The 25,419-nt window shown below is 41.5% G+C and overlaps 1 protein-coding gene across 1 annotated transcript in view; it reads left to right on the forward strand.

Moving 5' to 3' along the window:
- The window catches only part of LOC134219851 (uncharacterized), a 444,111-nt gene that overhangs the window by 240,825 nt on the left and 177,867 nt on the right, over positions 1-25,419 (forward strand). The window contains exon 5 of the mRNA XM_062698736.1: positions 7,150-7,603. Coding sequence (XP_062554720.1) covers positions 7,150-7,603 — 454 coding nt within the window. The remainder of the gene's footprint in view (positions 1-7,149; positions 7,604-25,419) is intronic.

Consider the following 25,419-nt stretch of genomic DNA (forward strand, 5'->3'; position numbering starts at 1 on the left):
CCTGGAGGAACTTCCGGAGGAATTCCTGGAGGAACTTCCGGAGGAATTCCTGGAGGAACTTCCGGAGGAATTCCTGGAGGAACTTCCGGAGGAATTCCTGGAGGAACTTCCGGAGGAATTCCTGGAGGAACTTCCGGAGGAATTCCTGGAGGAACTTCCTGGAGGAACTTCCGGAGGAATTCCTGGAGGAACTTCCGGAGGAATTCCTGGAGGAACTTCCGGAGGAATTCCTGGAGAAACTTCCGGAGAAATTCCTGGTTGAACTTCCGGAGGAATTCTTGGAGGAACTTCCGCAGGAATTCCAGCAGGACTCCTTTCAAGAGACTGGCAGCCTTTTATCAAGAAACTGGCAGTCTTCTTTCAAGAGGCTTGACAGCTTCCGAAGCCTCCTTTCAAGAGGCTGGGAAGCTTCCTCTCAAGAGACTCGGAAGCCTCCTTTCAAGAGGCTCGGAAGTCTTCTTTCAAGAAGCTCGGAAGTCTTCTTTCAAGAGGCTCGGAAGCCTCCTTTCAAGAGGCTCGGAAGCCTCCTTTCAAGAGGCTCGGAAGCCTCCTTTCAAGAGGCTCGGAAGCCTCCTTTCAAGAGGCCCAGACGCCTCCTTTCAAGAGGCCCAGAAGCCTCCTTTCAAGAGGCCCAGAGCCTCCTTCAAGAGGCTCAGAAGCCTCCTTTCAAGAGGCTCAGAAGCCTCCTTCAAGAGGCCTGGAAGCCTCCTTTCAAGAGGCCCAGCCTCCTTCAAGAGGCCTGGAAGCCTCCTTTCAAGAGGCCTGGAAGCCTCCTTCAAGAGGCTCAAGCCTCCTTTCAAGAGGCCTCAGGCCTCCTTTCAAGAGGCCTCAAGCCTCCCTTCAAGAGGCTCGGAAGCCTCCTTCAAGAGGCTCAGAGCCTCCTTTCAAGAGGCCCAGAAGCCTCCTTTCAAGAGGCTCAAGCCTCCTTTCAAGAGGCCTGGAAGCCTCCTTTCAAGAGGCCCAGCCTCCCTTTCAAGAGGCTCAGCCTCCTTCAAGAGGCCCGGAAGCCTCCTTCAAGAGGCCTGGAAGCCTCCTTCAAGAGGCTCAGAAGCCTCCTTTCAAGAGGCTCAGGCCTCCTTTCAAGAGGCCTCAAGCCTCCTTCAAGAGGCCTGGAAGCCTCCTTTCAAGAGGCTCAGAGCCTCCTTTCCAAGAGGCTCAAGCCTCCTTTCAAGAGGCTCAGGCCTCCTTCAAGAGGCTCAGGCCTCCTTCAAGAGGCCCGGAAGCCTCCTTTCAAGAGGCCCGGAAGCCTCCTTCAAGAGGCTCAGGCCTCCTTCAAGAGGCCCGGAAGCCTCCTTTCAAGAGGCTCAAGCCTCCTTTCAAGAGGCTCCAGCCTCCTTTCAAGAGGCCTCAGAAGCCTCCTTTCAAGAGGCCTCAGCCTCCTTTCAAGAGGCCCGGAAGCCTCCTTCAAGAGGCTCAAGCCTCCTTTCAAGAGGCTCAGAAGCCTCCTTTCAAGAGGCTCCCGAAGCCTCCTTTCAAGAGGCTCAGCCTCCTTTCAAGAGGCCCCAGCCTCCTTTCAAGAGGCTCAGAAGCCTCCTTTCAAGAGGCCTGGAAGCCTCCTTCAAGAGGCTCAGCCTCCTTTCAAGAGGCTCAAAGCCTCCTTCAAGAGGCTCAGAAGCCTCCTTCAAGAGGCCCAGGCCTCCTTCAAGAGGCCTGGAAGCCTCCTTTCAAGAGGCCCAGCCTCCTCAAGAGGCTCAAGCCTCCCTTCAAGAGGCCCGGGCCTCCTTTCAAGAGGCCAAGCCTCCTTCAAGAGGCCTCAGAAGCCTCCTTTCAAGAGGCCCAGCCTCCTTCAAGAGGCCCAGCCTCCTTCAAGAGGCTCAGAAGCCTCCTTTCAAGAGGCTCAGCCTCCTTTCAAGAGGCCTGGAAGCCTCCTTCAAGAGGCCCGGAAGCCTCCTTCAAGAGGCCTCCAAGCCTCCCTTTCAAGAGGCCTGGAAGCCTCCTTCAAGAGGCCCAGCCTCCTTTCAAGAGGCCCGGAAGCCTCCTTCAAGAGGCCCAGAAGCCTCCTTTCAAGAGGCCTCAGAAGCCTCCTTCAAGAGGCCCAGCCTCCTTCAAGAGGCCCGGAAGCCTCCTTTCAAGAGGCCCGGCCTCCTTCAAGAGGCTCAGAAGCCTCCTTTCAAGAGGCCTCGGAAGCCTCCTTCAAGAGGCCTGGAAGCCTCCTTCAAGAGGCTCGGAAGCCTCCTTTCAAGAGGCTCAGGCCTCCTTTCAAGAGGCTCAGGCCTCCTTCAAGAGGCTCGGAAGCCTCCTTCAAGAGGCTCAGCCTCCTTCAAGAGGCTCAAGCCTCCTTTCAAGAGGCTCAAGCCTCCTTTCAAGAGGCTCCAGCCTCCTTCAAGAGGCTCAGAAGCCTCCTTTCAAGAAACCTGGAAGCCTCCTTTCAAGAGGCTCCGAAGCCTCCTTTCAAGAGGTCCGGAAGCCTCCTTTCAAGAGGCTCCGAAGCCTCCTTTCAAGAGGCTCCAAGCCTCCTTTCAAGAGGCCTCAGAGCCTCCTTCAAGAGGCCCGGAAGCCTCCTTCAAGAGGCCTCGGAAGCCTCCTTCAAGAGGCCCGGAAGCCTCCTTCAAGAGGCCCGGAAGCCTCCTTCAAGAGGCCTCGGAAGCCTCCTTCAAGAGGCCCAGAAGCCTCCTTCAAGAGGCCTCGGAAGCCTCCTTCAAGAGGCCTGGAAGCCTGCTTTCAAGAGGCCTCAGAAGCCTCCTTCAAGAGGCCTGGAAGCCTCCTTCAAAGGCCTCGGAAGCCTCCTTCAAGAGGCTCAAGCCTCCTTTCAAGAGGCTCCAGCCTCCTTTCAAGAGGCCTCAGAAGCCTCCTTCAAGAGGCTCAAGCCTCCTTCAAGAGGCTCAGAAGCCTCCTTTCAAGAGGCTCAGCCTCCTTCAAGAGGCCCAGCCTCCTTCAAGAGGCTCGGAAGCCTCCTTTCAAGAGGCTCAGCCTCCTTCAAGAGGCTCGGAAGCCTCCTTCAAGAGGCTCGGAAGCCTCCTTTCAAGAGGCTCAGAAGCCTCCTTCAAGAGGCCTGGAAGCCTCCTTCAAGAGGCTCGGAAGCCTCCTTTCAAGAGGCCTCGAAGCTCCCTTTCAAGAGGCTCGGAAGCCTCCTTTCAAGAGGCTCGGAAGCCTCCTTTCAAGAGGCTCGGAAGCTTCCTTTCAAGAGGCTCGGAAGCCTCCTTTCAAGAGGCTCGGAAGCCTCCTTTCAAGAGGCTCGGAAGCCTCCTTTCAAGACATTTTAGACATATGCTGGGCTTCAGCGACGGGTGAAGTTTTTGTTTACAAATGCAGTTTCGCGCTTTCGAGATGTTGGTATCGATTTCGACTCGTACAAAAAATCATTTCGTGTTCAATATAACGACCCGCTCAAAATTCATAATTTCTTCGGGCAGTTACGTTGGGGGGCGTTAATATATTTGACAGATCTAGGCTGCGTTCTTCGAATAAACACTCTCAATCATTATTTATCCAATTTAGCTAGATACATCAGTCGGGACGCGGTTTACCACCCGCGTAAGCCTTAAAAGAAGTAGTACATTCTTAACTAAACGCAAAATGTTTTTTTATTTATCATCAGACTAAGGCCGGAGTGTTCTGTGCTGCACATAAAAGACTTCTCCATTCAGCTCGGTTCATGGCTGCACTTCGCCAACCACGCACTCTGCGGAGGGTCCGCAAGTCGTCCTCCACCTGATCGATCCACCTTGCCCGCTGTGCACCTCGCCTTCTTGTTCCCGTCGGATCGTTGTCGAGAACCATTTTCACCGGATTACTGTCCGACATTCTGGCTACGTGCCCGGCCCACCGCAGTCTTCCGATTTTCGCGGTGTGAACGATGGATGGTTCTCTCAACAGCTGATGCAACTCGTGGTTCATTCGCCTCCTCCACGTACCGTCCGCCATCTGCAACCCACCATAGATGGTACGCAACACTTCCCTTTCGAAAACTCCCAGTGCGCGTTGGTCCTCCACGAGCATCGTCCAGGTCTCGTGTCCGTAGAGAACTTATAAAAAACACAAAATGTGCATCTAACATTAAATTTCCTAGATGCGTCAATTATAATTGTCAGGTTGAAAAATAAAATTAAAACGAGCAACAGAGAAATGAGATTTTTTAATCTATAACTCATATCGTACATGTCCATTACAATGGCGGCAAAAATCATGTTCTCTTTACAAAAACAGCTCTCCAGCCCTACTTGAAATTGCAATGAAACAAGCGCTTCTTCCATGGAAACTTTCGTCCCGTGAAGCATTGCTCCGACGACATGGGTAGCGATAGCGATCACGTCGTCATTCAGCTCTCGAGTCACCTCTCAATTTTATTTGAAGCACTATTCATCTGGAGTTTTCCACTTGATTCAAAGTATATCCTGTCATGAGTGCGGAAAAGCATTCCGAAAGAGACTGGCAACTTCTTGCTTTCTTCCAGACAATCATTTCAGAACATGTATGACATCAAAAATTCAAACCATGGCGGGCATTAATTCTGCAACACATCAATATCGCAATGGTGGTTCTTAAAATCGATTCCTCCCTCGTTTACTAATGAAAAATTGTCAGACACAATGTCTCCCCAGTGATGAACCACCATCGTATCGTCTTTCCGATGTCTACACACAATGACATCGCCCGGTTTCACGGTTCCGGCATTTCTCTTTCAATGAATGTTATTTATTGCCCAGACAAGCCGAGCCATCATTCAATTCATTTTCCGCTCGATAAGTACCGGGAATGCGCTTCACTGTGTTCTGTTGTAATCCCAAGAAGCAATAACCGCCCCATATCGCAACGGAATTATGTAACCATGCCCTCTCATACTTTTCGAGAAATAAAATTGCCTCAGAATAAGTCGATGTCCCTACACATGCTGAAGACGTGAGCTTATGACGTGATGGAAAAAATTGGAGTATTGTTAATTTGGAAGAAATCCTGTGAAAGTGAAAGCATTCTTGTGATTTTGCAATATTTCGGATAAGATTCCGCTGCTTTCAATGGACTTGTGTATTAAAATTGATGTTAATGTAGCTTCACAAAAAAAAAATTACTCCAAAATAGTTTGTGTTTTACTTTAAAAAAATTAAAACCAAAATAGCACAATAATAGGAGGTTAAAAGCTATTATTGTTGAACATTAACATTATATTACTGGTCTAGCAACATTGTTGGCAAACCCGATAGTCAAGCTAAGCCTTCTTAAAAGATTTGCATGGAAATCATCAAACCAAAAGGATGGATATTTTCCAAGGTTTCGGCTTCTTGTGGGAAAAGAAGAAATCTTCTTATAGAAGTTTTTACGAATTATACGAATAAACTTGCGTTAAAAAAGTAACCCTACAAAAGATTCCAATAAAAGTTCGAATCTAATTTGTGCACCGTAAATCTCACCCAACAACCCCCAGCAAAGAAGATTTCTTCTTCCTAAGTTATGTAAAGCTGTCACATCCTTTTTCCCAATGTACTAAAAGTGATTCCGGAGACTTCGACCGGAAAGTCTTGCAACTTTAAACGGAATTGATTGTACGCTTGCGGTAGACGCTGATGTTGCAGTGTTTTCCGCCAGTCACACAAAGCCCGTCTGTGCGGAGACACACACAAACACATCCACATTAAGGTGGGTTGCGCATAAAGATGGAAAGAGGAATCAGCTAAAAGCAAAGCAGCATAAATTTCACCGTTTTAAACCTCTCCTTGGGAATACCCTTCCACCCCAGGAACACCGCCGGCTGACTTTCTGGTTCGGAGTTTTCGTTTGTTTCGAGCTGCCACGGTAATGGTGTGGCGGAGAACGTTTTCCGTCGAGTGAGCTCGGAGCACAACACTTTTTTCTCATTAGGATGTTTCGATAAGGGAAAATCGGAAAAGCTTAGTCAGATGTGTGTTTCGTAAATCATGGGGCAAATTGATCGGCGGGAAGGATTCGATTACTCCGGTATCATATTGTAATCACCTTCGGTGACATTTGCAACAATTTTAAAACGGTGAACATCGATTGTTCATTAATCAGATTCAGATCTAACTAATTTGTACACAGTTTTGACATAAATAGGAAAACTTCCATAAATCACAGAAGATTTAGATCATCGAAGTAACGGCTTCTATATTGCTGTTTTACATGCGAAAGTTCTGCAACGTTGAATTGTTCTGAACACAACCCTTTGTATGGGATGGATTGATTCTAAATTTTGGTACATATATTGTAATCCAGTTCCAGCATTACGCTTCCTCAACAACGTTATCGTTTTCGGAACACCCTACTCTTTATTTACTGCCGTGGGAAATTGCAAGAATGAATTTTATTGTTTGTTGGACAATTACTGTTTCAACTTTTGCGCCCGTGGGTAGGAAGAAGGTCCAAGTGAATGAGAATGGACGAAAGAGGACCAGAATCTGTTTTCGCAGATGACCAGCAACAAAAGGTCACAGCTCCGATTGCAATGGTTATGTACGACGGCGAAATGGCGCGAGCGGTGGCTGCGATAAAATTGTCAACTTTATCTTGTTCGGCCCAAGTTTGCACCCATCTGTTTAGGAACCAGACGTTGTTTGTACTCTATAGATGAACTGAAATAGCAAGTTTTTTGCTGATCAATTATCGGAGAATCGAGTGGTAAATCGTGATTACAGTGTTTAGTATTTCGCTTATTGTGTTAATAATATTAACGGGTATCTTCACATTTTATCGCAACAAAATAAAATACGGTGACACATGGCTTGGAAAGTTTATTTTCCTATTACCATTTTATCATGTTCTTCACCCAAGCCATCTGCTACTGTTACATGAGATAGGTTCAAATCATCCATGTCGTTTCCTTCTGACTAAACATGACAATATCGAAAATTAAAGCTCTTCAAGCCGGCAATCACGATCGGCTGTGTAGGCTGTGGAATCAGAAACCTGAACGGCGATGGCGATGCCGCCAGACAGAGCACAGTTGATAGAAACGGGAAGTTGCACCCATTCTCAATTTGGCGTAACAACCAATCTTCCTGTTCATCGTCGTCGTCGTTGCCGGGTCCACTATTGTAAAAGTGGCGCACGTGCTAGGCATTTAGGTACAAATACGGATCCGAGCAATTCGTCACGCTTTCCCAGTCACGTTAATTTGTCACCAGTAGCCGCGTCATATGAACCAAAGACCAGTGCGCTAACGAATTGTTTTCCATCTTTCTCTCCCTTCCCTTACAGAGTCCCAAGTTTGCTCCACCCATCGAGTTTGTCGATCAGGCCACGCTGAGCCCTCCCGAGGGCTACAAGGACGGCAGTGGGCTGTTGGACAATGCGCTCGGCGGCGCCCTCGGTGGGCACGTCTTCGGTGCACAACACATTCAGCAGCTCCAAGTTATCCAGCGGCTTCAGCAGCAACGGGCGGCCATGCTGGCCGCTCGGGCTGCTGCCGGTCAGCAGGGACAACAAACGGGCGGCGGCACTCAGACCTCCCAAACTGGCACCGCCGGTGGTGGCGCTGGTGGTGCCGGCGGTGGGGGAGGAAGTGTGAGTGGTGCTGGTAGTGGTGGGGCAGGACAAACAGCACAACAACAGCAGCAGCAGCAGCAGCAGCAACAACAGCAACAGCAGCAAACCGTTTGTACCGAATGTGCCGAGTGTGCGGAGTGTGCCGCCAAGCAGTTGCATGACGAAGGTAGGTGTGAATATTAATGCTTAGGGAACACTCCTTCAGTCCTTCATGATGGGGTTTATTAGATTAGAGTGGACTCTTGGGACGGATACGAATGGACTGTGAATAGTAAACATTAACAATAAATAAACCAGATAAGAAAACTTGGTTAATTGAAAATTTTTTCAACACTCTCTATTCTTAGTATCAAATAAATTATCACACCAAGCCAGACTGAAATTGTACCTATATCGAAATTGTTTCAATGATGTTGTATCGATGGTACAACATTAATAGAGTGTTGAAAAATGTGGGTAATGAACTTCTATATTGTTGTGATTATTACTAATGCCTTGTTCTGAGTGTGTTTCCAGTAATATTTACATATGCTATCACGAAAGAAAAATCACATGATAATTAATATGCGTTAAACATTTAGAATGCGTGCAAAATTGAGAAAATGTAAATCGTGTAAAAACAGAATACAGTGTATTTTTAAAGTCGAATCATTATTCTGCGACCAATTATAACATTTGGTTAAAGAAGAAACATACTACGAAAAGGCCAGTTCTTCTTTTTGCAATTTTTTTCCTGTTGGGTATATTTCACTGCGATCAGTTGACTGATCTTTTTACCATTAGCCAAGCATAGCTTATTTACCAAAACAAGCTAAAATAGATCCTCACTAATGGTGCCTCGCAGTTGGAGTACTTAAAAAAAAAATCTTCGTGGCGTATGTTCCTAAATTTTATCATTTTTAAATCGGTTTGTGATTCTTCTCACGGTGCCCTAGTGATAAGCATTAGCATTAGCATTAGCATTGCGCAATGCGTTGCGTTGCGTTGCGTTGTAACGGAGTATTTCGTAGATTGCATACTAATAATTGTCATGTATATTCTTTACCTTTCTTACCCCAATTGCTTATGGATATCCATTTGGGATTCCATTAGCATTAGCATTGCGCAATTCGCACAAATTCGTAGGTGGTACAAGGCAAGACAATTGAATGAAAGTAGCATCACTTTCATACGTTACTACAGATATTGATTTGGGACTAATCACTATCTCTTAGATGGAAGCAATGCACTCTCCAATAGTCGAGATCTGTCCTGGCCACGTCCTTGCGAATGCTGAGGAAGGGGAAGGACGGTTATTTGGACACCTACTAAAGAAAGATGCAGAGAACTCTACGACCTCTCATAGGTGCCACGGGAGATTTTGGGATTGTGTGGAAGGTTATAACAGTAGGAATCGTTTTGGTAGAACGTGAAACACAGAAAGAACTAAGATAGAAATACATAGTAGGAAAGGGACGGGCCTGGAATTGAACCCACGACCTCCTGCTTATAAGGCAGAAGCGGTAGCCACTAGACCACCGAGCTCGTCTTAATCTCACGGTGCCCTAGTGATTGCATACAGAAATGAAAAGTGAGTGATTTGTTCTATTTTGATACAAATTATTATTATTATAATTATTTATATTATCCACAATTTCCACATCTACCAGAAGTACTTTGCTCTAGACGGAGCCGGTAGTAGAGGTGTGCGCCGCCGCGCCGACAGTTTTTAGCACGCCGCCGCCGCCGACATTTTTGCACCGGCGCGCCGCCGTTTAAAATTTGCCACGCCGCTAATCTATAATTTTCCCCGCCGATTCAAATTTGAAGAAGTCCGTAAAATTTCCTGATTGATCCCTACAACATCTCGTTGAAACCAGAGAATTTTTCGTAAAAATACTAATGATTATCTTGAAAGTTCAATACAACCTTGAAATGTGAAACTATTCATACTTTCTCTATGGGAGCATCCATAAATTACGTAACACTTAGAGGGGGAAGGGGGTTGCCCGAAGTCATACACACATTTTAAATTATTCATACAAAATGTGTGACGCAGGGGGGAGGGGGAGTTGAAAATTGCCAATTTTTGCGTTACGTAATTAATGGATCTTCCCTATGCAGCATATTTCGTTCAACTGACGTTATTCTCAATCCAGTTGAAAACCGGAATTGGGGGCTAGCGAAATTGTCATATCGCGAAGCGCTATTCAACGCACCACTTCCGAAGTTAGGTTTAACGTACGGATTGTGAGAAAAATCCGACTTCGCTAGCCCCCAATTCCGGGTTTCAACTGGATTGAGTATACTACCAGATAGGTCGCAATTTATTCTTTCTGTTGGGTGCATGAGTTGACCAAAATAATTTGATTTAAGAGCACAATCATTATTCCAAAAATCAGAATCAATTAAGTTCATTTGAAAAAAGCTCCTAGATATGGTAAAAAATGGCCACTCGTTTGTCGAAATTGTCAAATGACAATTGAGCACAATTCTGTAACCTTTCTATTTTTTAAGTCGATACTGGCCGTTAAGCCAAAAGTCTTCTAACCAATTTCCATTTAGCCAAGCCGACCTGAACGTTTATCTAAAATATACCGAAAATATAGCTGGGGCGAAAGGAACATTCGACTAAAAATGCCGTTCGACAGAAAAAGTCGTTTGACGAATAGATCATTTGACCAAAAATGCAGTTTGGTAAGAATTAAAGACAAAAAATGCCGTTTGGCCGAAAGGGTTGTTTTACAGAAAGGACATTTTCGGGCCATTCGACTTTTTCTGCCAAATGTCCATTCCTACCAAACGGCATTTTCGGTCAAAAATAAACCGGTCTAACGGTCAAACTACCAGTTTGAGTCGAATGTCCCTTCGCAGACAGGCGTTCAAGTTACACTCACTAACTTGTGTAAAAAACATGGCCGTCGGATTGCCAAGTAGCAAAGAGATGGCGCCACATGTCAAAACAGCAAACCCGCAAACGTTATTTTGATTTGAGTTTTGATTTCGTCTAAATCTTTTAGTTTCTTGATTGGATCTGCTCGATGGGACTCTTGATAAAAATGCATGATCATGAACGCACGCGCTGTTGAAAAATGAATCGAAAAATGCTCAGCACACCAGAGGTGATATTTGTTACTCAGGAGGAATTACTGCATTTTTTATTTTTTATTTTTTTTTCAAGTTCTACTTGTCTGGACTATTCGTAGGTTTTGCAATGAAAAAAATTACGATTTTCGGTACAGGTACATGTTTTGAATCACAATCGCAAAAAACACGCATGTGAAAGGATCTACGTAAAAGAGTCCACGCAAAAGTATCGAAAAGATGGTAACAGTAAAGAGGCTGCACTCATAACAAAGAGATGAAGTGTCAAAATTGGAACAGCGCATTTGCTGTCAAATCGGTTGTTCCAATCGAGCACAAGGTTGTTAAAGGTAGGAGTATTGCGTCTCTTTGTTTTTAATCCAGACTCGTTAGGTAACAGCATACACGCAGTTTCACATTTCTTTACCTGAGAGAGAGAAGACAGCTCGCTTTATTTACGTTCATCCTAATGTCACCGCGAACCAGTCACTGCGAGCATGAGCATGAGCATGAGCATGATTGACCGCCCACGGTTGCTACTCCGTTATTGCCAGATCAGCTGTAATTACACAGGGAACCAACAGATGATGTTTGGGACTAACATCATCTTCAATGTGTAAAAACTGGTGACCCAATATAAAGCAATACCAGCGCCGGCCGTGTCCGAATGCAGGTCAATAAGGGATTGGGTAGGAAAATGTTGACGTGATACTCGCTTTGACGAGTCATCTGCACTTCCACGAGAAATCACTGGGATGTTGGATGTATGGGGTAGGGCATGTAGCGGGGTTCGTCTTGGTAAACGGGAAGCTGTGTATAACGTGTAGTTTGACTATCGCGCACTAATTAGTTCCATTACTGACCGCACAAAGTAGAACAAAAATTCCGTGATCTCGAGACCGTTCTGTTTTAAACAAACACGTCCGATCGATTATTATTATTATTATTATTATTATTTGATTAATTTAACGCACAAAACAGAACAAAAATCCGTGGCCTCGAGACCGTTCTACTTTTAAACGAGCACTCATTTAAAAACTTTTTTACCTTAAAGGTCCCGCGACGAAGAAAAAAAACATAATGCAGGTGGCTTCTGCATACTGAGGATCTCGCTTCTACGACCGAACCGACGTGTACTAATGAACTCTATCAACTTTTATTTATTAGCTGGATTGTCCCGCACTTAAGAGAAAATCTCGCACAATGTAAACATGGTAACTTATGCATACCGAGAAACGCGTAACTTCGACCAAACCGACGCGGACTTTACCACGATCTTTCAAGCACTATTCCAATTATTACCATCATTTAGGGATAGAAATGGTTGACATTTTTTATGCCACTCATTCCGCAATGCAGTCAAATAAATCGAATTCATATATGAAATAATGAGCATAAAGAATAGTAAGTTTTATCAATAGAATGTAATAAATATAGTACACCCGTGTGAATAATTTATTTGATCTATTGAATACAGCTATATTACTAGGAATAATAGTAATGAATATGATATGAGCACTTTCTATAAATTGCGCTGAATCATAAATTTGACACAAAAGATTACAATTTCAAACAAACAACCTCAGTTATCTGTGATCCACAATGTCTACTATTTATTCAAAGAACATGTAAAATATAAATTCATAATGTGCAAAACGATTTTCAATTCGATGAACTATTTGAAGTATGAAAAAATAATATTATATATGATACACTATGGAGGAACGTACGTGTTCATCATACTGATGTTAAAAGTGTTCAAAATAATTTGGACAACACTTTTTTATACAGAGATGATTTCCGCAATGCTCACATGTAATGTATTTTTTATGGGGTATTCAACTCTTTGTAACAAGATGCGACAAAAGAGGGGCGGGTTTTAAGTGGTAGGCACTAATTCTGTGACATGTAGCTTTTAGATCACAATCAGAAATATGTTGGCGCGGAACGTTAACTACATGGATTTTTCTGTATTTTTCTATCCCCTTCCCCTATGGACAGATTTTTGTCACACAAATTATTTTTTATCTTGTTTGTTGCGTAAAAATATGGAATACTATTTCTTCCTTATAAACTACACGACAGAAAGATATGTAAAGTATAGATCGAAACGTGCTCACCGGAGATTCCAACTTCACACATAATCTGCTTCGGCTGAAAACCACGAAAATAAATTGCCACATCACATCACTAATCCACGGAAACCAAAAACATTCGGACTGAATTGCCAGTCCTACGAGAACACATATCAAATAAAAAAAATCAAAGGCATCAACATGATGAAGTTTTTCTAAAAATTATTTCCAGCTAAAGTTTCACACGCAAAAACTGGAATTTGACGGAAGCTGAAACGGAGCACTTTTTTCCACCTTCACTCGCGAGCGTAGCACACTTCGATCTCCATGAGAGAGAGAAGACAGCTCGCTTTATTTACGTTCATCCTAATGTCACCGCGAACCAGTCACTGCGAACCGAAAAAGTAAACACTGCGATGCAACTTCAAATGGTCGTAACCAAAATTATTTATTTGGCAAATTATGTTCGCAACTTTTTTTATATCTACTGCAGTGAATTGAACTCGTAATTATCCATGTGAATGATCCCGTATTATAAGAAATCGGTTTTATTTATCGCTAGGAAGCTCATAACCATTTAAATCAGCTAATTGGAACAAATTTTTGTTGGAGTGAAAAATGTTGCTTCCGACGTTTTGAAATGTTACTTTGATTTGTTGAGTTTCCAAGGTTTCCACACAAATAAAGAAGAAGAAGACATAGTAAATAAATGATCTGTCAGTGAGCAGGCTTCTCTCTCTCAGTTCTTTACTATATCGTGGCAAGAACTGCAAGTAAAGAGATTTGCTTAGCTACATTATTAAAGTCGATTGTTAAGTCGTTCAGATAAAAATAATTTTTGCTGCCGTACGGGGAGATCTTTGTTGAGTGTTTCTGTTTTGCTTCCATGGTTCGGTGGGTGGCAAACGTGGATGAGATACAAGGCGATATGGCAAAACGTCAGTTTTCATATAGCAATAAGTTGTTTAGGCGGCGCTAGCGTGCTATGCAATTCCAACGTATTTAAATTTGAAAATTTACACAAGAAAGTCAAATTCAAACATATGAGCTCAAACGTCTGTCTGCGGTTCCTTTATGTCGTTTTCGGCCAAACAACATTTGCGGACAAACCATTTTCGACCTAATAGCAGTTTCGGATATACGTTCAATTCGGCTTAATGGTTAGTTTTTTTGGCTTGAATCGGTTTACACAGTAGAGAGGATGCAAAATTTCTTTCAATGATCTTTTGACAATAAGGCCAGTTCGCCGTAAATGTCATTTGGCCAAATGGGTGGACATTTTTGACCATATTATCCGTTCAGTAATTAACATTTGGCCATGTGACTCGTTGGGCCGAACAACATTTTCGGCTAAATTACCCATTCTGTCAATCGACCATTTCGGCAAAACGGTATTTCTGACTGATGACCTATTCGGCCAAACGACCTGTTAGGGAAAACGACTTTTTTGGTCAAATTACCAGTTCGGCCGTATTTTGGTTTTAGCCTATGGAATTTCCCAAGAGTGTTTTATGGACAATACACTAGTCATTAAATAACTGCAACATGTTTACGTTTCAGTTAGCTAATGCCATTCGATAACTACAACGTATGCTAGACATCAAACGATTGTCAGTCGACGTCAGATGCAATAGAAGTGCACCTGATTGTGCAGCACAATGCAGCTATCGTCGACTTTGTCTGACATCGTTTTGAAGTTCAGCGATAACTGCAAAACTGTTGCAACTATCAACGCCGAAAACGCCGCCGTCGCCGATCAAAATTCGGACCAACGCCGCCGCCGCTGAATATCGGACCGGCGCACACCTCTAGTCGGTAGTTGAGTAATATGCGTGCCTGCTTTTCACATTTACCTGCACACTTAGTTTTTATTTCTGCTGCTCGGTAGAAATCCGCACAGCCGTACATCAGCAAAATAAAAAAACTGATATTCCGACAAAAATGATGTTTGTTATCTGATTTTCGATGATTTCCAGCATTTTTGACAGAAATCTCTGCAAAAAACATATTTGCTGGGGCTCGGATGTGCGAATCTTGGTGAAAGCTCGACAAATAAAAATAAAAAAAATAAAAATTAAGTTTGTGGGTTCGAACTTCCCGGGTAGAAGAAAACAGCAAAATAATATCAAATTTTACTAATAATATATGAATAACTGAATAGCAAAATTTGATATTAGTTTGTTTGATATAGTTGCTAAAATAGCAAAAATAATAACAGGCATTGCTCTAGCAAATAACTCATAAATAACTCATTTTGCTATTAAAATAACAAACCAATATCAAAATATTTGAAGAAGAGAAAATATCAAAATTAGTTATTATTGATATGTTGATAATGCAAATGATAAATGAATAACAAACTTTGCTATGATTGCAAAATGTGTTCTTCATTTGTTGTTCTGCTCCTTCTTACAATAACATATAAATAACTTATTTTACTATTATAACAAAACTTGATTTTGGAATGTTATTTTATGTTATTTATGAATAACATAAGAATAATTAAATCTGATATCATAGTAAAATTTGTTATTATTATGTTATTTGTTTGTTATTCACCTCTACCCGGGTTGGCCAGCGCATGCCAAGTTTTGAGACAAAAAATGTCTTTTTACGCCTGCCCTTGGATAGGAAGTAAAGGACGAAGATCGTGGTAGTGTTGATGGGTACGATGATTGATCTAATAATCTGTTCGGTCCCATCACTTATCTGCTTCTGTTTATTTCAAATACTTGTTTGAGAAGAAGAAAATAAAATTGACCAGCATATATGTTTTCCAAATGTCTCCAGAATCTTTATGGTTTTTTTTTTCAAAACAAATACATAATTCTGGCGCTGTATATTGTCTTACTATACCTAAATATAGGCAATAAAGCGAAATATCCCTGATCATTTTTTGCTAAGTTCATATTAAGCATAAGTAAAGCCGAGGATAACAATTATTATATTGAATTTACTAACGAGACTTTCGACCTTATTTCATGTATAGTAAACATCGTTGCTAACTGAAACACTTTTTAGTGCGGATCGGTGTCTAGATAAACCGACTCCGCATTAATGACTGGGGAATCTCTCTAGAGGAATTTAGGTAGTTAAGGTCATTGCATTACCCCATACTCAGTGAGTTGAAAGTTTACTTGAAGAGAACACTTTTAGGTAGAAGTAGCGGGTAAAGTTCCCGATTCATCTCGTTACTACTTTATGAGACCCTAATAGCACAATTCAGATCGATTTTGCTCCAGCAACTTCAATGTGACTGGATTTGGTTGCATATTAGTGACAATGACGAATATATGACAAGTGTGCTACTTCGAAACTTGGTAGAGCTCACAGAGTTTTTGCACATTTTTCCCTTATTGGGTAACCTTTAGCACAATATCTTATCCCAAGAAAATTGTGCAGATGCAAAAAGACTCGGTCTTTATTAGTAACGAGAGTCGTACTAACAATCCATCCCTTCCTATATGACCGTGATTAAGTGGTCGGTTGATTGAAAATATTTGAGCTTTCGAAACTTGTACATTGAGTAAGGAGAGCAAATCCTAAGCCCATTCATTTGAATCTCTATACAATTTCGCTAGTTTTAGTCAATCGCGGAGTAGAAATGAATAAAATAAAAACTAGCCCTGATAAATTAGAAATTTCCCTTAAAAAATTAGGACAGGCATGTGTATGAGGGACCTTTATTCCCAAAAATTGAGCATCGCCAAAACCTTCACAAGCTTTCATTTCGTAACTATTTGAAAAATATCTCCCGAGGAGTCCTGAACAACTTTTTTTTTCTTTCTGAAACGGAAATTTTTAGTAAGAAAACCATCGATCAAATACACCCAATTATTTCCCAGCACATGTCAACAACAAAAAATGATATGTAATTGAATATGTTTAACAAGTGTCACAAAACTATTTAAAACGATTGTCATGTTAAACAATAATTTCCCATAGTAATATAAGGCCCTTCTTTAACTGTGCGGTAAGATGTGCGACTACAAAGTAACACCATGCTAAAGGTGGGTGGGTTTTATTCGCAATTTGGGTTCGACAATTTTCGGGTTGGAAGTTTTATAGATTTCCCTGGACATTCAAGTATCATCTTATTGACTTTATGGTATAACAAAACTGGAAGTAAATAGCTACCTTCAGGTATACAATAAAATCTCTTCTAATTTCAACCGTTAAACGTGGCATGCGTATGAAAAATCTAAAAGAAACATGTTTTTGTGCTAGAGATCTATCGCTGCGGTGCATAGTTATTGAAAACGAGTGATTCAACCAAAGAAGCATATTCCCTAGTGGCACACTTCAGATCGATTTTGTTGCAGCAATTCCAATGTGACTAGATTTGGTCGCATAGGAGTCGCAGTGACTCGTATATGACAAGTGTGCTACTCGGGTTTGTTTTACCACAAATATTGTGGCTTTTTCAAACAGCTGCTTCCCCCCACATAGGCATACCGATAAAATATCATTTCTAAAATTTCCAAAACTGAACTGGGGATACAACTCAGCCACCTTCAGCATGATTTTGGCATGGTTATGGCACAGGTAGGAATAAATGGTTCGATAATAATGTCCTTGGAAATATGATAACGAATCATAAAGTTTTCAGATATCTTTATGTCTTGAATGTCAGAATAACATAGCTTTTCGAGTAAAAGTTAATTGACCAGGTAGAGGTTGCTGATAAAAAATAACAGTGGAGTCAACCATTGCGAAGCGGTAATGTTTGCTAGCTAATTGTTGAATTCAGTGTTTTCGGCTCCGCTATACTTCTCCACGTCTGAGCCTTTGAAATTAGGATTAAAATAAAATAACATGAAGGCCATTCATTTCATGCATTTGATTAATAAGGAATAGGTTCAAAATTAGTCTGATAATAAATAAATAAAAAGGTTTAAAAGTTAATGAAAGAATTAACTCGTGAGTGGCTCGTGACATGCGGCTGATATTAAATTAGAATGTAGGTTCCATTTGGAAAAGAAAACCGGGACCCCTCGGTAGATTTTTTTTTAAATACCCAAGGGAAAAAAGATAAGAAGCTATATTTTTACGTAGTTGAAATTTTAGTGATGCTCATTTTTTTGTGATAATATTGTTCTACCAAACACGCCGTTAGGAAATTGCCAATAAAGAAATCAGGGTATGATCAATAAATAAATGTTAAATTTCCATTAACAGTTAAAAAAAACCAAAAAATAAAAATAAATTAGCACTTTTAAAATCAAAAATTGCAATTATACAGGAAGAATTTTTCGTAAAGAATCAAAATGTTACACTGAAAAAATACAAAATTTCCATAAATAAATCAATATTAGCAATAAACAATTACAAAATTTTCCTCAAAATAAATATTTTTTTCCACATAAAATTAAACACTTTCCACGAAAAAGTTAAGTGCAATAAAAAATATGAAAATTTCCATAAAAAAATATGAAAAAAGCATTTGAGTTTAATAAGTTTAGTTTTTACTGTTCAGCAACATATAAGATAAGCATAAAAGCATATGGAGTCGCATGGTACTTTTGTCAGATTCATCCTGTGAATAAACTTTACATGCAAATTTCATTACATCCGTTTTATCTAAAAAATGAACAAGTGTACAAGCATTTGCATGGAACTTGCATTAAGATAAACCTGAACCAAATTGCATATTGGGAAGTATGTGTTCTTGGTTACCCTGTCGAATACTGCGATCAAGAAATCATTAGAATCATGGTTTCAAACAACTGGTTTTGGAATGTCTTCTAAGCGATTTTCTCAACCCTTTCACGTATGTTTTAGCTTTCTCATCTAGTTTCCTGTTGATTGCTAGTTTGTCTTATATCATGAGGCTAACACGATAATGCTTTATGCCCAGGAAAATCGAGACAATTTCCAATCCGAAAATTGCGTAGACCGGCACCGGGAGTCGAACCCAGCCACCCTTAGCATGGTCTTGCTTTGAAGCCACGCGTCTTCCTCCTCGTTTGTCGGGTGAAGATCACTGCGTCCAGATTTTAGGACTATTGTGATATACCCTTTTGCTGTGAAATACGCAAGTTATCTCAGTAACATGTTTGTCACTGAGATACCTTGGTATCGACTGAACTCAAGACCATCTATTATTGATGAATAGAGATCCTGAGTTACAGTATGTGACTCCCCCATTCTGGCGGGAGTGAAGCTTTATGAAGCCAATCACGTCCTTGGGGGATAAGATCCATATGTCAGCAGGCCCTAAAAAGGGCTTGCTGAGAACTTTGAACCTACGTTGGGTGAGTGCACTGCAATAGCAGAGGATGTGTTCTGATGTTTCTCTCTCCTCGTCACAGAAGCGGCAATTTGAGGTTTGGATTTCTCCGATCTTTTGTAGATGGTATCTGCAGGGGCAGTGTCCAGTTATTAGACCGGTGTAGATGTTGAGATCCCTTTGTTGAGACCTAATAGTTGTTGGGTTTTCTTGGGGTTAATCGTTACGAGCCTTTGGATTGGCTCGTATGGGGAAATGCATTCAGTTTGATGTGATTTGACTGACCATATATTTGTTCAGTTCCATTTTTACAGAGCAGTCTGAGATTCCGCAGAAGGGCTCAGGGCCAATGAACCTTTCATTAGATCCATTCCTGGCTAGCTCATCAGCAATCTCGTTTCCCTCTAGACCCGTATGTCCTGGGATCCAATATAGGTAGACATTCCCACACTAGCTTTGAGTTACAAGTGTAGTTATTAAGCGACTTAAGTGCCGCTTGGCTGTCAGAGAAAATACATATTTTTGCAAATCTATACTTTCTCCTCAGGCATAATAACACGCATTCTAATATTGCATATATTTCCGCCTGAAATATCAGGGCCACTGTCCTAAGTGGACAGAAATTTTGTTGTAGGGCCATAGATTCCGGATCCTGTCAGATTATTCATTTTCGACCATCTGTGAAGAAATTTATAGAGCCTGTTGGAACGTTGGTCCATCTCCTTCCCACTCCTGGCGGGAAGGAATGAACACATCGTAAGGTAAGTCATAATTGACTACCGTTTCCATCCAGTCACTACAAATTCCTATTGCGGGACTTATGGCAAATTCATTTAATATGCTGAGGTGACCCGTAAGGTCTCCCGACAGCAGTGTTTTTGTTCTCTTTACCTTAGAGCACTTTTTTCCGCTTCCAGCTTTATGAATTGATCTAACCGGGGCAGGTGAAGTATTGCGTCTAGGGCCAAAGTGGGTGTACTACGAACTGCACCAGTGATGGCTATGCAAGCGGTGCGTTGGATTTTGTTGAGCTTAGCCCTTGCAGCAGCCTCATTAGTTTTAGGCCACCAGACAAGGGAAGCGTAAGTTGTCCTGGGACGGACAATGGTTTTATATATCCACATGATCATACTTGGTTTTAGGCCCCATCTTTTACCAAGGGTTTTTGAACAAACCCAAAGTGTATTGAGACCTTTCTGCACAACTGATTGGAGATCAGCCCTGCCGTCCTGATTAGTCACGCTTAGTCGACAACTAAGAAGCTTTCTACTAAAGCAAAAATTTGTTTTGGTCTATTTTAGCTAATTGAAACTCAGATTCGCCTTCATAGGTCTCAGTATAATAGTTACTATCAACTGTGTGTACAAAAATAGTAAACCAATTGGTTTTAAATGCACCACCCCCTTCCCCCCTCCCATGGCTCTCTCTTGGATTCGAACCAAGAGCATCAACAAAACCGCCAGATTGATGCGTGTACGCTATCCACTCGGTCACGGTTAACTTGAAAGTTATTACTGTTATAAAATGAAGCCTCCTCTTGTCTGAAAAGTCAGAAAGTCGGTGAGCGTTGGTTCTGCGCTCTCCACCCTCATTCGTGTTAATTGCTTCGGGTAGTGAACTACCATGGTCTGCTAGAGAGAGCGAGTACGCGCAAAATCGATGTTGCAACTCACGCGATGCAAAGTTTATAGTACGATCTTGATGTGCTTGACTACAGGTGTGGGCAAAAGATATTTTAGTTACCAGATAAAGATTGTCGCTGTCGTCGCTGTCCGGAACATCTTTTGCTGGCGAGGATATGGGAGCTAAATGTCAAAGAAGGAAAATCCATACGATTTGACAGCTTGGTACCCAACATGTTCCGGACAGCAGAACAAAGGGAACCGAAGCGACAATCTTTATCTAGTAAATAAAATATCTTTTGCGTGGGCACCCTAAAGTAGTATTTGTTCAACGAAAATTCTTTCTTTTGAGGAGAAACTCTCAGCTGGGTTGCCGACGATGGCCAAAGGCGACCGAATGTGACGTCACGTCTGGTATACTCAGTACAATTTTATAACAGACGTGACGTTTCACTACGCCCGCCCACTACTGTTACATTTTGTTAAGAAAATTATTTTGAGCTTTTTAGTGGAATTTCATTTGTCATAAGACGAGTTTGTACAATCCCATTGAATTCCACCACTTAGTCGAGTCAAGTACGAGACACTGAAGACGGCCTTACTGTTGAGGTCGAAATACGTATCTGTCAAGATACAGTGAGTGGAATTCAATGGGATTGTACAAACTCGTCTTATAGCAAGTGAAAGCTCTTACGATATAAGCCTACAAGCCGCTCTTTTTCTATTCTAAATATATAAAATGATTCCTTTGAGGCAATATAACTCCTAAACGGATGTACTTCTCATGAATCGATTTGTATTGAGATCAGCTGTGTTTATATTTATGAAGATTGAACATTTTGCCGGGAAAGTTGGAGTATTATTAGAATACAACGTTTTCATGTGTTCTGGAGAAAGCCATCAAGCTCGAACTTAAACTATCTATTAGGGAATGACGGCTTTAGGTTTTGAAGCTATTATTGTCAGGGGTTTTTTATTATGCCTCAAATTTGGCCTAAAAATTATTTGCATATCAAATTTTCATAAAATTTAGTCGACAAAAACCACCTGACAATAATAGTACAAAACCTGCCAAAGCTGTCTTTTCCCCTATTATTATTATTAATTTCTTCATTAAAGTGCTAGCTAAGCTAGAGTGCGGCGCTACAATCAACTAAACGATTGACAGTTAGATCTTAGTTCTCAATAAATACATTTAATACAGGTTTCACTAAAGCCTTCTTATGTGTTATTCCGGCTATCTTGATGAGCTTTCTATTATTGTTGATAATTTAAATAACATGTTATTCAGGCCGTAGTGCGAACATAGTATAAAGACATCAAATTATAGTCGTATCACCGCTCATAAAAAAATCTACTGGTTCGCTTATTTTTAGTCGCAACGAAAAATATGTGTCAGATAGTCGCCAACATACCTCCAGAAAAAGTAACTTGTAATTTTTGAAGATTTGGTCATTTAGTGTTTGTGTGTGCACAAAGAAATCTCACCCTTTTTTCGGGCATTTATCCTTAATTATTTAGTCGCAACAAGTTGCATTCGACAAAGAATCCTGCTCCATTGTTTCCTATTTAAAATCGACCACACCATGGGCTCAAAAAGTTATGGCAAAAATATTTTTTATATATAAAACCTTAACCAAATTTATAATTGGTCGCAGAATAATGATTCGACTTTAAAATACACTGGATTCTGTTTTTACACGATTTACATTTTCTCAATTTTGCACTCATCCTAAATGTTTAGTGCATATTAATTATCATGTGATTTTTCTTTGATGTAGTCAGGATTTTTTTAAATATGTTGCAAAGATTTTGGTAGTAAATTGAGGTCATACAATCAAAAATACGAGCGGAAAAAAATGGTGTATCGAAAAAAATCTTCCTCAAATTTTGTCTCCGGGGTTTTATGTCCACATACCCCCGTGGCTACGTCACTACGAAGAGATGTGCTTGGGCTCAATCGCAAGCTAACTGATTTCCTATTATTAATTTTTATCCCGTAACATTTTTCGTGATAGCATATGTACATATTACTGGAAACACACTCAGAACAAGGCAATAGTAATAATCACAACAATATAGAAGTTCATTACCCACATTTTTCAACACTCTATTAATGTTGTACCATCGATACAACATCGTTGAAACAATTTCGATGTAGGTACAATTTCAGTCTGGCTAGGTGTGATAATTTATTTGATACTAAGAATAGAGAGTGTTGAAAAAATGTTCAATTAACCAAGTTTTCTTATCTGGTTTATTTATTGTTAATGTTTACTATTCACAGTCCATTCGTATCCGTCCCAAGAGTCCACTCTAATCTAATCCCCATCGAAGGACTGAAGGAGTGTTCCCTAAGCATTAATATTCACACCTACCTTCGTCATGCAACTGCTTGGCGCACTCCCACCTCGGCACATTCGAACAAACGGTTTGCTGCTGTTGCTGCTGTTTTTTGTTGCTGCTGCTGCTGCTGTTGTTGTGCTGTTTGTCCTGCCCCACCTACCAGCCCTCACTTCCTCCCCACCGCCGGCACCGGCGCCACCACCGGCGGTGCCAGTTGGAGGTCTGAGTGCCGCCGCCCGTTTGTTGTCCCTGCTGACCGGCAGCAGCGAGCAGCCAGCATGGCCGCCCGTTGCTCTGAAGCCGCTGGATAACGGAGCTGCTGAATGTGTTGCACCGAAGACGTGCCACCGAGGCGCCGCCGAGCGCATTGTCCAACAGCCCACTGCCGTCCTTGTAGCCCTCGGGAGGGCTCAGCGTGGCCTGATCGACAACTCGATGGGTGGAGCAAACTTGGGACTCTGTAAGGGAAGGAGAGAAAGATGGAAAACAATTCGTTAGCGCACTGCTCTTTGGTCCATATGACGCGGCTCCTGGTGACAAATTAACGTGACTGGGAAAGCGTGACGAATTGCTCGGATCCGTATTTGTACCTAAATGCCTAGCACGTGCGCCACTTTTACAATAGTGGACCCGGCATCGACGATGACGACGATGAACAGGAAGATTGGTTGTTACGCCATGAGAATGGGTGCAACTTCCCGTTTCTATCAACTGTGCTCTGGCTGGCGGCATTGCCATCGTCGTTCAGGTTTCTGATCCCAGCCTACACAGCCGATCGTGATTGCCGGCTTGAAAGGCTTTAATTTTGATATTGTCATGTTTAGTCAGAAGGAAACGACTGGATGATTTGAACCTATCTCATGTAACGGTAGATGGCTTGGCTGAAGAACATGATAAAATGGTAATAGGAAAATAAACTTTCCAAGCCATGTGTCACCGTCTTTTATTTTGTTGCGATAAAATGTGAAGATACCCGTTAATATTATTAACACAATAAGCGAAATACTAAACACTGTAATCACGATTTACCACTCGATTCTCCGATAATTGATCAGCAAAAAACTTGCTATTTCAGTTCATCTATAGAGTACAAACAACGTCTGGTTCCTAAACAGATGGGTGCAAACTTGGCCGAGCAAGATAAAGTTGACAAGTTTATCGCAGCCACCGCTCCGCCATTTCGCCGTCTTACATAACCATTGCAATCAGACTGTGACCTTTTGTTGCTGGTCATCTGCGAAAACAGATTCTGGTCCTCTTTCGTCCATTCTCATTCACTTGGACCTTCTTCCTCCCACGGGCGCAAAAGTTGAAACAGTAATTGTCCCACAAACAATAAAATTCATTCTTGCAATTTCCCACGGCAGTAAACGAAGCCTAGGGTGTTCCGAAAACGATAACGCTGTCGTGGAATCGAAATGCTGGACCTGAATTACAATATATTTACCAAAATTTGGAATCAGTCCATCCCATACAAAGGGTTGTGTTCAAAACAATTCAACGTTGCAGAACTTCGAATGTAAAAAAACAATATAGAAACCGTTACTTTGATGATCTAAATCTTCTGTGATTTATGAAAGTTTTCCTATTTATGTCAAAACTGATTCAAACGTGTACAAATTTGTTAGATCTGAATCTGATGAATAAACAATCGGTGTTCACCGTTAGAAAATTGTTGCAAATGTCACCTAAGGTGATTACAATATGATACCGGAGTAATCGAATCCTTCCCGCCGATCAATTTGCCCATGATTTACGAAACACACATCTGACTAAGCTTTTCCGATTTTCCCTTATCGAAACATCCTAATGAGAAAAAGTGTTGTGCTCGAGCTCGCTCGACGGAAAACGTTCTCCGCCGCACCATTACCGTGGCAGCACAGAACAAACGAAACTCGAACCAGAAAGTCAGCCGGCGGTGTTCCTGGGGTGGAAGGTATTCCCAAGGAGAGGTTTAAAACGGTGAAATTTATGCTGCTTTGCTTTTAGCTGATTCCTCTTTCCATCTTTATGCAACCCACCTTAATGTGGATGTGTTTGTGTGTGTCTCCACGAACGGGCTTTTGTGACTGGCGGAAAACACTGCAACATCAGCGTCTACCGCAAGCGTACAATCAATTCCGTTTAAAGTTGCAAGACTTTCGTCGAAGTCTCCGGAATCACTTTTAGTACATTGGGAAAAAGGATGTGACAGCTTTACATAACTTAGGAAGAAAATCTTCTTTGCTGGGGTTGTTGGGTGAGATTTACGGTACAAATTAGATTCGAATTTTATTGGAATCTTCTGTAGGGTTACTTTTTTACGCAAGTTTATTCCATAATTCGTTAAAACTTCTATAAGAAGATTGTTTCTTTTCTCACAAGAAGCCGAAACCTTGGAAAATATCCATCCTTTTGGTTTGATGATTTCCATGCAAATCTTTTAAGAAGGCTTAGCTTGACTATCGGGTTTGCCAACAATGTTGCTAGACCAGTAATATAATGTTTAACAATAATAGGTTTAGGTTTAGTAACCTCCTATTATTTTACTATTTTGGTTTTATTTTTTTCAAGTAAATCACAAACTATTTTGAAGTAAATATTTTTTGTGAAGCAACATTTACAATAATTTCAATGCAAAGTCCATTAAGCGAGCAGATCTTTAGTT

This window comes from Armigeres subalbatus, chromosome 3 (genome assembly GCF_024139115.2).
Source record: "Armigeres subalbatus isolate Guangzhou_Male chromosome 3, GZ_Asu_2, whole genome shotgun sequence".
Classification (NCBI taxonomy): domain Eukaryota; kingdom Metazoa; phylum Arthropoda; class Insecta; order Diptera; family Culicidae; genus Armigeres; species Armigeres subalbatus.